At 38.1% G+C, this 14,241-nt stretch overlaps 1 protein-coding gene across 1 annotated transcript in view; it reads right to left on the bottom strand.

Annotated features, from left to right (window-relative positions):
• Window positions 1-9,469: 9,469 nt before the first annotated feature.
• Window positions 9,470-14,241, bottom strand: part of ANXA5 (annexin A5) — a 29,912-nt gene continuing 25,140 nt past the window's right edge. Inside the window, exons 9-12 of the mRNA XM_081959912.1 lie at window positions 13,942-14,037; window positions 11,797-11,855; window positions 10,721-10,843; window positions 9,470-9,765 (exon numbers count right to left, since the gene is read on the bottom strand). Of these exons, the coding sequence (XP_081816038.1) occupies window positions 9,706-9,765; window positions 10,721-10,843; window positions 11,797-11,855; window positions 13,942-14,037 (338 nt within the window). The 3' untranslated portion in view covers window positions 9,470-9,705. The remainder of the gene's footprint in view (window positions 9,766-10,720; window positions 10,844-11,796; window positions 11,856-13,941; window positions 14,038-14,241) is intronic.

Here is a 14,241-nt window from a genome sequence, read left to right as displayed (position 1 = left end):
TACTACTAGGAATCGAACACTTATCATTTAGGTTATTTAGCTGCTGTTATTATTTCCAAATCCTGAAAGTAAAGCAACACAAAGATGCAAAAAGATGATAGTCCCTTGTTCTTTTTTATAGTTGTACGGATTAAGGAGTTTCATAGTTTCTCTTAGTCCATCATGACAAGCAGAGCTTGTCAAGTTTTCTTTGTGCTCAGCTATTATGGCCTATAGAGGCACTGCATTTAATTTCAGCCTGTCACTTTCCAGGCAAATGCCTCGACTGGAGCTCTGACAAAATTTATAAGCAGTGTCAGCTGGTGGCATTTTCCCTTTCACTCAGCTTGAATAGAGAAAAAAATTATAACTATCCAAGGTTCCTGGAAGATGTACCATAATTGCATTACAAAACTGTACCAGAAATAATTTTAAATATGTTTCTAAAGTCAACAGATTATTTCCAAGAAGATACACAAAAATAATATGCAACTGATTGTGAAACATACCATGAGCTGCTTGTTAAATAGAGTAAGGAGAATATTTTGCTTTTTTAATTTCTGTATTGCATATTGCACTTCTTCTATGCTGGAACTCAAGAGAGTATTATTCTGCTGGCATTGAACAGGTGTTATACAGGTGTCTTTTGGAAGTTCTATCACTAGCTATTGGAGGGAAGACAACATTTTGACTTGAAAGATAATAAATGAACCTGTTTGAAGTTTATTAAAATAGCCTTGAACCCTATAGTGGCAGTGTCTGCAAAATTGAAAGAATGGCTCAGCAGGAAAAAGCAACTGTAACATTGCAAATGATTATGTTTGAAATTCAAAGTCTATTAGTTGTGACAGAGAGAATTGAAAAGAGATTGGAGAATATGGAATACAAAACAGAAAAATCTGATGGAGAAATTAAGGATGTTTACCAAATGAAGAAAGTGGAGGACAGAGTTCAAAAGATGGAAGAAAAAATGAGCAAAGAGATACTGTGTTTCCCTGAAAATAAGACAGGGTCTTATTTTCTTTTGACCCCCCAAAATAAGCACTTGGCCTTATTTTGGGGGAGATCTTATTATTTTTGAGGTGCAAGAGGCGGTGAGCATGGTCACTTCATGGCTGCTGCTCTGTTGCAATATTTTCAGGGAGGACTTATTTTCAGGGGAGGGCTTATTTTAGCTCATGTGCTCAAAAGCCCGATTGGGCTTATTATCTGGGGAGGTCTTATTTTCCAGGAAACAGGGTAAGAAAACTGTGGATACTGACAACAAAGTGAGTGTGGTTGGTAATGGCAAGAGCGGAATATGGAAAGGGGAGATAGATAGATTGTAACTCTACCCAGACTTCAAAGCACAGAAGAAGAAAACAGAGAAAAATTGATGGAGATAAGGAGAGAGATCTTGACAGAAGCACTAGCAATAACCAAAGATAAGCTGATGGAAAGAACAGATATTGGGTTTCAAGCTTTTATGAGATACGAAAGGAATAACATGTTGCCAAGAGAAGTTTAAACAAGATTTATTAAAGAAAGGAACTAGAACATTAATGCTAAAAATGGCAAGAGATATAAGACCGTACTATTACTGGAAAGATACAGGTTGATGCAATGAAAATGTATAATAAAAAATTAAGCTAAATTTAGTTTACTAGTAGTATGTATAAAATGAAGCGACAATAGCTATAGTTAATGATTAATAATGATAACAATACATATAGATATATTAGTTTGATAATATGAAATTTTATATAAACAACACATGGAGATTATGAGAGGAGGTTTAAAAGTTTTATGTAGAATATGTTATGAAGATGTATTGTGATTGGATGATCTTAGGATGATTTAATGGAATGTTATCATATAATCCTATTCTAGATTTTGAATATTGTATATAAAAGGATGTAAAAACAATTATAGTCAAATTAAGGTTGAGATATAATAATTGTGATATACATGAATATAGGTGAATTTAAAATATGCGATTTGATATGAAAAGCAGGTGGAAGAGATGCATAGAAATACTGTAACCAACACTTTCTACAATTTGCAATGGAAGTTGGTTTTTTTATTTTTATGTTTGTTTGTCCTTGTTCAAAAACAAAAAAAAATGTTTTGTTAAAAAAATTGTTTCGATTCAATGGGGATGCTTGAGTATAGACTTTCAGCTCATTTGGCAAAATGACCATTTTTGCTGTGTTTCTTGGCTTGTCCTAGCAAATGCAGATGACTAGCTCTCCCCTCTGCTGTATCTGTTTAATTAGAAACTTGTCTAGTATCAGAGGAGTGGGCGTTGCTGCTTTTTATTGTTTTTATAATAGCTTCTTATCTTTGTAAATTCCTGGGAGTCACTGAGAATGAGCGATATAAATTTTCTTAAATAAATAAATGAAGGTCCCTTTTAAAACATAATTCAGAAAAGCATTAATATTTACATAAGATACTTGTATTTTAGACAGAATAAAAACATATATCTAAAAAAAGAGGTTGATGCCTACTGGTTCATGGAATGATTGGCTTTCAATTTTTTTAAAAAAAGTTGGAGCGCTGAAAACTTGATAAAGGCATAAATAACTCACCAGCACCATCTTCTGGTAAGCTATATATCTAGCTGTTAATATGGACAATAATAAAGTCACTGGCCAAATATTCACATGCCTTAATCCATGATAGTGTACCAACAGCTTATTGAATAAAGTACAACTCAAACACGTTGAACAATAAATCTTGGCTTAGAAACCACTTAATCAAAACATATCTCAGAATGTTATAAATCCCGTGGAAGAAAAATGTGATTTTAAATAAGCAGAGAATAAATAGGAGGGGAAAATTCAAGGGCAAAGCAATGTCTACTTCCAAGCCAAAAGAAGTCAAGGTTTACTAATAAGCTACAACACAATCTACAGTAGTTATATAAATAGTCAGACTATTATACTTAAAAGAAGCATTGATTTATTTATGTCAGCATTCTGAGTAATGCACCCATTGAAAGCAGAACTCTGAGGCAGGTAGATGTCTCTAAGACAATGGTTCCCAAACTTTTTCAGTCCACTGCCCCCTTGGTGCTACAAACTGATCCTCAGTGCCCCCCACCCAGTGGTGGAATTCAAAAAAAAATTTTAGATAGGGGAGGAGGGAGAAAGAAAGTAAGAGGGAGAAAGATGGAGAGAGAGGAGAGTAAGAAAGGAGAGTGTGAACGAGATAGGGAGAGAAAGGAGGAAGAAAGAGAAAGAAGGAAGAGAGGAAAGAAGAAAGAGGGAGAGAGAAGGGGAAGAGAGGGAGGAAGAGAGGTAAGAGAGAGACAACTTAACTTTACTTATGAAAAAGTGTTAATTATGTCAATGGAAGAGATAGGAAACTGCATTAGTGATATATATGTCAGTGAGTTGATTTGTACTAAAAATGTTTAGCTTAAAGAAGTTATAAGGAATCACAAATATGTAAGTTAAAAGTGTGGAAAATGTAATGTACATGTGGATAACCCTTTGCATGAGTTGTATTGGGAAAAATAAAAAATATATAATAATAATTTAAAAAAGGAAATGATTCCCCAAAGAGGTAAAAGGCTACATTTTGCTAGTTATTCTTTGCTTCCAATCTGTTGAGGAAGGGGATTGGTCTCCATTGTCTATATTTCCCTTTCCATCCCCATGGTTCTTTAGTGAAAATTATAACCCAAGAACATATAGATCTGTTAAAATGTTCCCAGTCTCACTTTCCATATTGGGAATCTTTCAGGCAATGAATCTTTGCTTCTTGTTTATGTGCGCTTTATTAAAGACGAAAGTTTGACTCAAGAGTTGTTATTTGCAAGGCAACTAAAAACAGATACTAAAGGGGAGTCAATTTTTCATGTTGTTGAGCAGTTTTTCAAAGACAACGAAATTCCACTTAACATACTAGCTTGTGCAACTGATGGAGCACCATCAATGACTGGTCGCTACCGTGAGTGTGTTGCTTACTTGAAAAAAGCAGTGCCAAATGTCTTTAGCATTCACTGTGTCATTCATCGCCAACATCTGGTTGCAAAAAACCTCAGTGATGGCTTGCACAAGTCATTACACACTGTCATTACTACAGTTAACAAAATTAAAGTACATGCTCTCAATGATCGACTATTCAGAGATCTTTGTGTTGAGAATGATGAAGATTTTGATCGTTTGCTGCTTCATACAGAAGTTCGTTGGCTATCAAAAGGCAACTGTGTGAGACGCTTTTATTATCTTTTTGACACTGTTGTGGAGTTTTTTGAAGACAAGAATGCTTTTTGCTCAGTGGTGAACTCAAAGAGATCAGGCATGAGATTGGTTGTTTATCAGAACTATTTGCAAAGTTCAATGAAGTGAATTTGCAGTTGCAAGGAAATGAGGTCAATCTTATTAAGGCCAAATATGTCATCTCTATGTTTATTTCAAAGTTAACTCTATAGGCTGTTGCGAGCTATACCAATTTCCGAGCTTGTCTGAGCTAGAAGAGAAAGGTGGGATACAAGCAATGTTCCCTCTAATTTTTTTTCGATGTGAGCAGAAAAGTATAGTGTTTGAGCGGCACATTTTCATGCCTGAGCACCCGAATTTTTTTCACAGATGTCACCTAAGACAACAACGAAATCAGTATTATTTGAAACTCAAAGTTATGTTTCTTCAAGGTACCCGCTTAATTCAAAGTGTTATATAATATCAGTATCACTTAACAACGCTCCTGCTTAGCAACCAAAATGTTGGCTCAGAAACTCTGGCATTTGAAGCACGCAACTCTTAAAGCTGTCAAGTTACAAGACCCTTGCACCCCTAACCCTTTAGGGAAAAAAAACCCCAGGGGTCTTCAAACCTGACAGCTTTAAGATTTGTGGACTTCAACTCCCAGAATTTCTCCTCCAGTCCTGTTGGCTCAGGAACTCTGGCATTTGAAGCATGGAAGTCTTAAAGCTGTCAAGTTACAAGACCCTTCCACCCCTAGAAAAAAAATGCAGAGCTCTTCAAACCTGACAGCTTTAACACTTGTGGACTTCAACTCCCAGAATTCCTCCTCCAGTCATGTTGCAGCGACGTCATCTGCGTGGATCTGCTCCATCTCTGCTTTCTTCATTGTGGGCAGGGCTGCTGCTGAAGTTGCCGACGAGTTGCCACCAGAATAACTGCTGCTACCTCCTCCTCCTCCAACAGCACCACCAGATTTGCTCCTGAGCTCAGCGCTGGGTAACCCGTGCCCGCTCCTCCTCCTCCGTGCTTTTGAAGAACCATGAGGCTTTTATCCCCCTGCTCCCTCCCCACCTTCCTACTGTCTCCCGCAGCCTCATGGCTCTTCAAAAGCACGGCAGAGGAGGAAGAGGGGGCAGGCAGGGGTAACCCAGCGCTGAGCTCAGGTGCTCTGAGCAGAGGGGAGGCGCCGCTGCCACACGCAGAGATGCCGGCTGGAGCTTTGCCGGCTTCATCTCAGCCGCAGCGCCGGGCGGCAAATCCGGCAGTGCTGCCTGTTAGAGGAGGATGAGGAGGAGGTGGCAGCAGTTCTTCCGGTGGCGGTGGGGGCTTTGGGGCTTCACAACTAGCCTCAGTCGCCCCGTGCTCCTCAAAGCAAGTCTGGGGAAGTCCTTTGCAGGCGGCCCGTTCTAGCTGCCTGCAAAGGACCTCCCCAGCTTCCAAAGCCTGTGGCAATAGAAATCACTGCGCGGCAGTTGAAAACTGCTGCGCGGTGTTTTCTTGCCACCTGCGCGCTAGCGCAGCCGCGCACCTTAGAGGGAACGTAGCATACAAGATGATGATCTTCAAGTTTTTTTAGACTATTTGGACATGCTGCATAAAGATATGTCTGAGCGATATTGGGGTCTTCTTTTGATGGAAATTCCAGATTGGGTGATAAATCCATTTTCAGATACCGAGGAAGATGGGGTAGTGGAGGAACAACTCATAGAGCTGCAAAATGACATTGAGCTGAAGCCAAAGTTTAAGAAATTGTACCAAGAGTTTTGGTTACAGAAAGAAATTTCTGATCGCTATCCTGCACTATGGACAGTGGTTAAGAAGCTCCTTGTTGCATTTCCAACACCATATTTGGTGGAACGTGGCTTCAGTGTCGTCATCCAACTTCTCTCCAAGCAAATAAATCAACTCCAGACTACTGAACGTGGTGATTTAAGACTCCTAAGTGACTTAAAACCAGACATTGGGAAACTGATATCACTTCATCAAGCCCATCCATCACATTAAGAATTTACTGAACAGTGAAGTTGTTACTAAATTTTACTGAGTTTACTAAGTTACTAGTTACTAAGGTTCTTGATAAATGACTATCAGACTTTGAAAACCTGTTATCACTGAATCATGTTCAACAATTTTGTTGAATTAACTAGCTGAAAATGTTTTTAAATTAGATTTTGAATAAATGTGCAACTAATTGTTAGTTTTGAATTTTACTGTCACTATCTTCCTTCCATTGTGCAAACTGCCCAGTCACATGACCCACCCTAGCCACGCCCACCAAGCCACGCTCACAGAACCGGTAGTAAAAAAAATTGAATTCCACCACTGGGTGGGGGGCACTGAGGATCAGTTTGTAGCACCATCCATTCCTGGAGATCATTAAAAAAAACATGAGCAATATTATTTCCATCCAGGCCTGATATGGTCTTAAGGTATTAAGAAGCAGCTTAAAATAATTTCACTTTCATTCTTTGGTATAAGAGGGAAAGTAACACCAGACTTTCATGACTTCTGTGACTACAGAAAACATCAATAAAACAAAATTTTGATATTTCTTGCAGGGTATGTTTCCTGGCCTGACCTACCTTGAAGGGCTAACATCAATATTAATAGCGAAGCTTTCTCCTTCTTTCCCTCTGATACCAAAGAGATTTAAAGCTGAATGTAGCTGAAAATTATTTCTAATTTTCTTTAAAAGGAAGAATTAGCAGAGATAGAAGAAATGTTGGGTAGGACTGAACATGATAGAGATTTGATTAAAAGAAAAAATGTTGGTGGATGATGAGGAAGAAAGAAAATAAACCATGAATCAGCATCTTTATGAAGCTGGATTGTATAAACTTTAGAGTATGCTTTTCAGTTTTTCGGGTTGTTAAATATCTTCATATAACCAAGTAATTTACAATCACATTGCATCACTTCACATTTTTAGATGCAGAGTGAGACCTTCAGCAGTTTCAAAGTAGGTCTGTTGAGAAGCAGGATGGAATTGTACTAGGTTCTTCAAGAGTCTATGTTGCTTTCTAGATCCCATAGTACAGTGTTTGTCAATCTTGGCTATTTTAAGATCTCTGGACTTCAATTCCCAGAATTCCCCAGCCAGCAAGCCTATGTGATCAGGAAGCAAAAATCCCTTTTTGTGTAGCACTGGTTAAACAAGAATGCTTGTTTAATCCCAGATAATGCCCTATTCCTGTGGCCCTGACTTCTATTATTATATTAAGCAATAAAATTATCCTGCAATGTCAGTATTTTCAGAAATCTGCATTGTGAAATTTATCTTTATTTGAATGCTTCTTATTCCACTTTCAAATCTTGGTTGGTAGTTTTAGCAATTTCTACCTCCCTCATTGATTTTAATCATTGCTTTTAAACATGAAGGCATCCAATAATGTTCTCACTGTAATAATGTAGCAAATATTTGTACCATTTGATTATTCATTAAGTGCCAACACCTCTGGTTGAAGTTATTTTGCAGAATATAATAACAATTAGAGTTATACAAGGAGTCTCCCATCTAATTTGTAGCCAAATGCTCAACTTGGAAATGTTTCAGGCTACTCTGTATTTGTCTGAGAAGCCTCCCCTTATTCATTCTTTATTCTATTGCTCAAGAAAACCGCAGCTTCTCTCTTCCATTGTTCGGCAAAAGGTTAGGATAAAGAGTGAAATAAATCACTAAGGACTATACACACAATGAGATACTGCCACTCCTGCTTGAAGAAGTTAAAGATCTTCCCATTCTAAACTGGATTAAAAGTTCATTCCTAATTGAAGTACAGAACAGTATTCTCACCACACCCTTCAACATAATAGCATTAATATTGGCAGTAGGACAGAAACTACGTACATAGCAGTAATTTTTTATGGCATTTGAACACATCAGCGAATCAGTGCCCCTCTTCTCCTTTGCATTTACAGATATATTTTACACTGTTTATTAAAGCAGGAATATGTTAGATATTTACTAACTAATATGTTTCCCTCAATATGTATGTTTGTGTTCTACACAATTTTCTTGAAGTAATACACAAAGCGTATTATTCAATAGAGACATTTTAAAAATGATTCTAATCTTCAGGAGAACGTAAGCATACAAGCAACATGCGCTGAAATGATAAAAGACACAGAAATTGTGAATAAAGCTTTCTAATGGTTAAAGATAAGATCCTTCCTGCTAATTCCAACAAGGTGGGAAAACATTTTTTAAGCTTAAGTAAATCCATATATTCACAGTGCACCTAGTTGTATTCCTTTTATTGGTCCTCAGAGTACCATAGAGACAACTTAGCCATTTAGTCGGTTATAAACATTTTTAATTGTACCAAAATCACAAGTGAGGACAGTTAATGCATAGCTCACAATTTAAAATCTATTAGCAGAAATGTTCTTTAATATGAGTAAAAAGTGCAAGATATATAGTGCAAGTTTAGCTAAGAGGAAATTTGGTTTTGTTTCTTGGAATGTATTTTACTTCCACTTTTGCTGAAATGGAGGAATGTTCCTAGATAGCCAACTATCAACACTATCCTCCCAAAAGACATTGTGCAATTGTTATAGCTTACATCTTCTGTGAGCAAAATAGTCAGAAACAACAGTGGAAAATTCTGGGTAAGTTCCTCCAGGAAAACAGTGTCATCTGGACCCTCTGTGAAACTTTAGTAAGTGCTACTTGCATAATAAAAGCTTTGCCTAGAAGCACCCCAGATTTTGGACTTTTGATTTTAAAAATAAAACCACATTTATTTAAAGGCACTTTCGTCAATTTTTTTTCCAATAAGGAATGTACACATGAAAGATTGGATCCAAATTTGTTTCATTGATTTTAAATTTCAATTACCCGTATTTATTCGAGTATAACGCGCACACGTGTATAACGCGCACCCCCTAATTTTTGATTAAAAATCGGTATAAAATTTTGTTTTATACAAAAAACGTTGTTGAACACGTGCGGCCATGATAAAAATCATTTATTGACTTTTTTTTTTCTTCGCCCTTCGCTGCGGCTGCAAGCGAGGCGAGGAAATGAAGCGGCGACGAGGGGACGTTTTTTTTTTCTTCGCCCTCGTGTACACGTGTGAGCGAGGCAAGGAAATGAAGCGGCGACGAGGGGACTTTTTTTTTCTTCGCTGCGGCTGCAGCCCGGAAAAGGCGCAGTGCGAATTCACAATTCGCCTGCGCCCTCAATGGACCGGCCGCCACTGCCACCCCACCCCAGCCCTCGTTTATAACGCGCACCCTAACTTTGATTTCTTTTTTTGGTATAAAATTTTGTGCGTTATACTCGAATAAATATGGTATGTAAAATAAATGGATGAAAAAATATAACTTCCCTGGTAAGGAAAATAATTGTACGTAAGCAAGCCAGTACAAGAAGAAGCATCATAATATGGGACTAACAACAGTACATTGCTTTTGCCATAAAAGGGCCAGCATGGATACAAAGAACACTGCAGATCTATCTAAATGCCATACAACTGGGAAAAGGCACAAGGCATGATTTGAGATTCTGTCCTCTGTGTTATCGTAGACTTCACTAGTCTTCTCCTCCACACAGCAGCAGAAGCCCATTCCTGTAGTGACCAGATGTATCTTTCTATAAAGGATCAACCAACAATGAGTCCATAGATTCTCAAAAAAGGACAGATTTTCTAGTATTGCTATTTGTATGACTATTCTGTAATCATATGATGAGCACATACTATTAAATAAAGAATTTTTGTTCATCGGAAATCTATAGCTGCAAAACCAATACTATTGATAAATACTACTAGTAGTAAATGTTTAAATATGCTGTTGCCCTTGATAAAATGCCTACACAAGAATGAGTATTAAGGGGGAATGATCAGGAGTGTCAGATTCAAGATCACCCTCAGCTATAGAAGCCATAGAAACTAATTAGGTGGTTTAGGAGCAATTACTATCTCAGCCCTAAATGCCACAGAGTTGTGGGTATAAATCTTGAGTGGGATATACATTTTACTTATAAGTAAGTAATAAAACAAACGATGATTAAAATTGTTCTGTTTTAACAAAACTAAGCTGAAACATAACTCAAAACTTGGTAGATTGTAATTAGTCTTAAGAAAATGATCACATGAAGCAGCAGTATTTTGATACAATAATACAATAATACAATAGTAGAGTTGGAAGGGACCTTGGAGGTCTTCTAGTCCAACCCCCTGCCTAGGCAGGAAACCCTATACCGTTTCAGGCAAATGGCTATTCCACATCTTCTTAAAGACTTCCAGGGTTGGGGCATTCACAACTTCTGGAGGCAAGCTGTTCCACTGATTAATTGTTCTAACTATCAGGAAATTTCTCCTCAGTTCTAAGTTGCTTCTCTCCTTGATTAGTTTCCACCCATTGCTTCTTGTTCTACCCCTAGGTGCCTTGGAAAATAGTTTGACTCCCTCTTTGTGGCAACCCCCGAGATATTGGAACACTGCTATCATGTCTCCCCTAGTCCTTCTTTCTCTTAAGCTATTTTCTGTTACTTAAGCTATTTTCTGTTACAAATAATGTGAATTAATAATCATGGGTGAATTTACCTGAATTACATGGTGCAAACTTTTTGCAAAATCCCTTCTGAATGCCTGCCTGATATCAAGTAGATCCTTTTCACTCCTTGAAACCATAATTCTGATCAATGTATCATCATCGGTGCCTGCTCCCTAGTAAAACAAAGTTAAGCAATCGATTAAGGGCACTGGCCAGTAATTCTACCAATTCCCATTACTTAATTCTTTCTGCTGGAGCCATTGAGACAAAATGTCTTATTCACAAACCATAGTTAAAATTAAACAATGACTTAGCATGATGCTTGAATTTTTTGCAATTCAGGAGAAACAATTCATTTTTTAAATTTTATTGTTTTAATAACAAAGGTTCTTAAACTGTTGGATCCAATGACCCCATTTCCCAGCCTTGAATAGTGTCATTTACCCTCATAAAAAGAGCCAGACACTGTCAGTGTGACAGTAGGAACAATCCCAAACTGGATTCTCAACTTGCTAACAAAGCAATTAGAAATTGGTCCCTTAGCTCCACTCTATGCCCAAGTCATTCAGAGTCTTCTAAACCACAAGATGAATGGCAAATAAATTTGATAAATTCTTCAAAAAGAATTTAAAACATGGGAATGTAGGTAAAATAAAACTTGACAAAACAAAAAGAGAAACAAAACTAAAAAATGACTACTGCTACATAGAAATTGCTGCAAGTTTTTAAGCAACATATTGAAAATGGATTGCATAATGAACACCTCACATCAGATCAATTAATACTTTTCACTCAATACTAAAATCTAAATTTCAAATACTATATTGTAAACGTTACAAATACCAAGAGAATTGAAAAATTCATAAAAGGAAATGTTTTCCGCATTTCATTTTATCTCCTTTTCAATTTTTCTCCAACTGAGGCTGAAATCCTACGGATGTGTTCTTAAAATATAAAGGTCATTGAACACAACAAGCCTTGTTTCTGCATAAATACAGTATACATGGAATAACAAGAAGCCAAAATATTTATGTTCAAGAAAGTAACTTAGATATTGTCAGTCTGAGATTGTTTAAATAGTAGTGCTTGAAGATGTTGATTTTATTTAAAAATGATAAATACTTACTTTCATTGCATAAAAGAGACATTCAGCAAAATAGGCAGGAACACTTCGGACACACTTCACTAGAAGAAAAAAAACAATCTATGTGAATCACAAAATATTTTAACATTACTTTATCAGATGACAAACAGCTATATAAATGGCATTTATTTCCCTAAACACAGAAAAGTAGTTTTCAAATATTTACAATAAATTATTTGACCCACAATTTCTATCGCACATTAATATCTATTTAAACAGGGAAATTAACAGAAACAACCCTTGACAATTCTCTGATTAGAAGTAGAGTGAAATCTTTGACACTGGATTTACCTAAAGATCCAGGTTAGTTCTTCATTTAACTGAAGGGCTCGTGAGTAACTTTAAGCCAGTTGTTCTCTTAGTACCATGATGGCGGACCAATGGCACGCGTGACACAGGTGGCACGTGTAGCCATTTGTCAGGCCACGCGAGACTTACCCTGTCAGCAGGCCAATGCGCATGCACGCACTGGCTAGCTGACTTTGGTTTTCTTTTGACGCCATTTTTTGCCCTCCAGAGGCTTCCCTGAAGCCTCCGGAGCGTGAAAAACTGGCCCTACGGGCAAACCTGCTCGTAGGGCCAGCTTTAGCTTTCCGGAGCCCTCAGGAGGCTTCCCTGAAGGCTCCGAAGGGGAAAAAACAGCACTACAAGCAAATTGGAAGTCACTTCCAGAAGTTTAGGAATGGGCTTCTGGTTTGCTCGTAGGGTCGTTTTTTGCTCTCCAGAGCCTTCAGGGAAGCCTCCTGGAGGCCCTTGAAGGCTCCGGAGGGCTAAAACTGGCCCTACAAGCAAACCGGGAGCCCATTCTAGAACTTCCGGTTTGCCCAGAGGGCTGGTTTTTCATGCTCCGGAGACTTCAGGGAAGCTCCTGAAGCCTCTGGAGAACCTCCAGAGGGGGCGGGGGAGGCTGTTTTTGTCCTCCCCAGGCTCCTATAAAGCCTCTGGAGTCAGGGGAGGGTGTAAAAAGCATGCCAGAAATGGGGGGGTGCTGATCATGCGAGCTGTGGTGTGCGCATAGCATTATCGGTGTGGCATGCCCGCGCTTCCCCCACTTTTGACACGCAAGCCAAAAAAGGTTCACCATCACTGTCTTAGTCCAAAAATATGCATATGCCCACATATATTATATGACACAGAGAAACAACACTAGTTAGGATGTATACATGTACATGGCAAAAAAAAAAGGAGAGCCAACAGAGCTACTTGTGACATATGCATAGCAACATGGTTATCACCAATCCACAGCCTCTCAGTGAACTTTGATTTGGCTTGTCCTTTTATACAGGCCAGCCAGCTAAGAACTTCCAAATTTCCTGACTAATATGTCCATACCACTCCCCCCTCCATTGACTGGCTAAGTGGTGACTAAGCATGAACTTTGCAATTAAAGGGGTTTCATCTGAGCAGTTACGAGGCAGAAATTGTGACATTGCTTATGGGTCATCAACTATTTGGGGGAATTACCTGTACTTTGGAGCATATTTGTTCCAAAGCATATCTGGAGCACATACAGCCACTAATCATGTCACTACTGCTTAAGTGAGTATGGATGGCAACTGCTCATTGTACAGCATGACCATCCATTACACAGCTGCTCAGCCCAGTGCCTCTTGGGCTTGCAGCAAGGGGTTTTATACCCTATCTATAACTTACAGAGCAATATAACTGTTGTCTGCAGTGCAGTTGCTCATTCCAAAGACTCTGTGGCTTGTCTGAAGATCTTCCAGATTGTGCAATTTTGGAGTATAATGTCAGCAATCCAGTGGTGTATTAACCATTAAGCAAACTAAGCACTGCTTAGGGCACCACGCCCAAAGAGGGTACCACAAAGTTGAGAAATAAAATTAAAAAACAATGAAGATTTGTACAATATGTATAAAGGAGGGGCATCAAGATTTGTCAGTGTTTAGGACATCAGTAAGCCTTAATCCACTACTGCAGCAATCCATAAACCACCCAACCTGGAAGTTCTTTGGTCGAGCTGCAGGAAAAGACTGACAGGAAATTTCTCCTACAACACTGTCCTGAAGTGATTAACCCACTCAGTTAATGGAATCTATGTTGCTAGATAACACAGCCCTAGTATATACAAGCTTAAGATTCCTCAAGAATAGGACTATACATTACCAATTGCCAGAAGCAGCTTTTCAAGTGCACCAGATGTTTCACGATCAATTGTTTCTTCAATTTGAAAACCGGAAATTGTCATGTATTTGTCAAAAACTGAAAGAACAAAAAAGAGGTAAAAGTGGTATCTACATTTTAATTATTACATATTACTTACTTTTAGTTTCTTCAAACAAGCTTAGAAAAACGTTCATATAAACTCATATACATGCCTCAACATATGGGCAGGACAATTAAGTCAGCTACAAAAAGGGAAAATTCAAATATTCAAAGATACATCCAGCTTATTGTGCACCTACA

This window comes from Natrix helvetica (assembly GCF_964273705.1).
Source record: "Natrix helvetica genome assembly, chromosome: 7".
NCBI classification, from domain to species: Eukaryota; Metazoa; Chordata; class Lepidosauria; order Squamata; family Natricidae; genus Natrix; species Natrix helvetica.
Note: the sequence above shows the minus strand (reverse complement) of the source record. Positions and strands in the feature narration are given on the sequence as shown.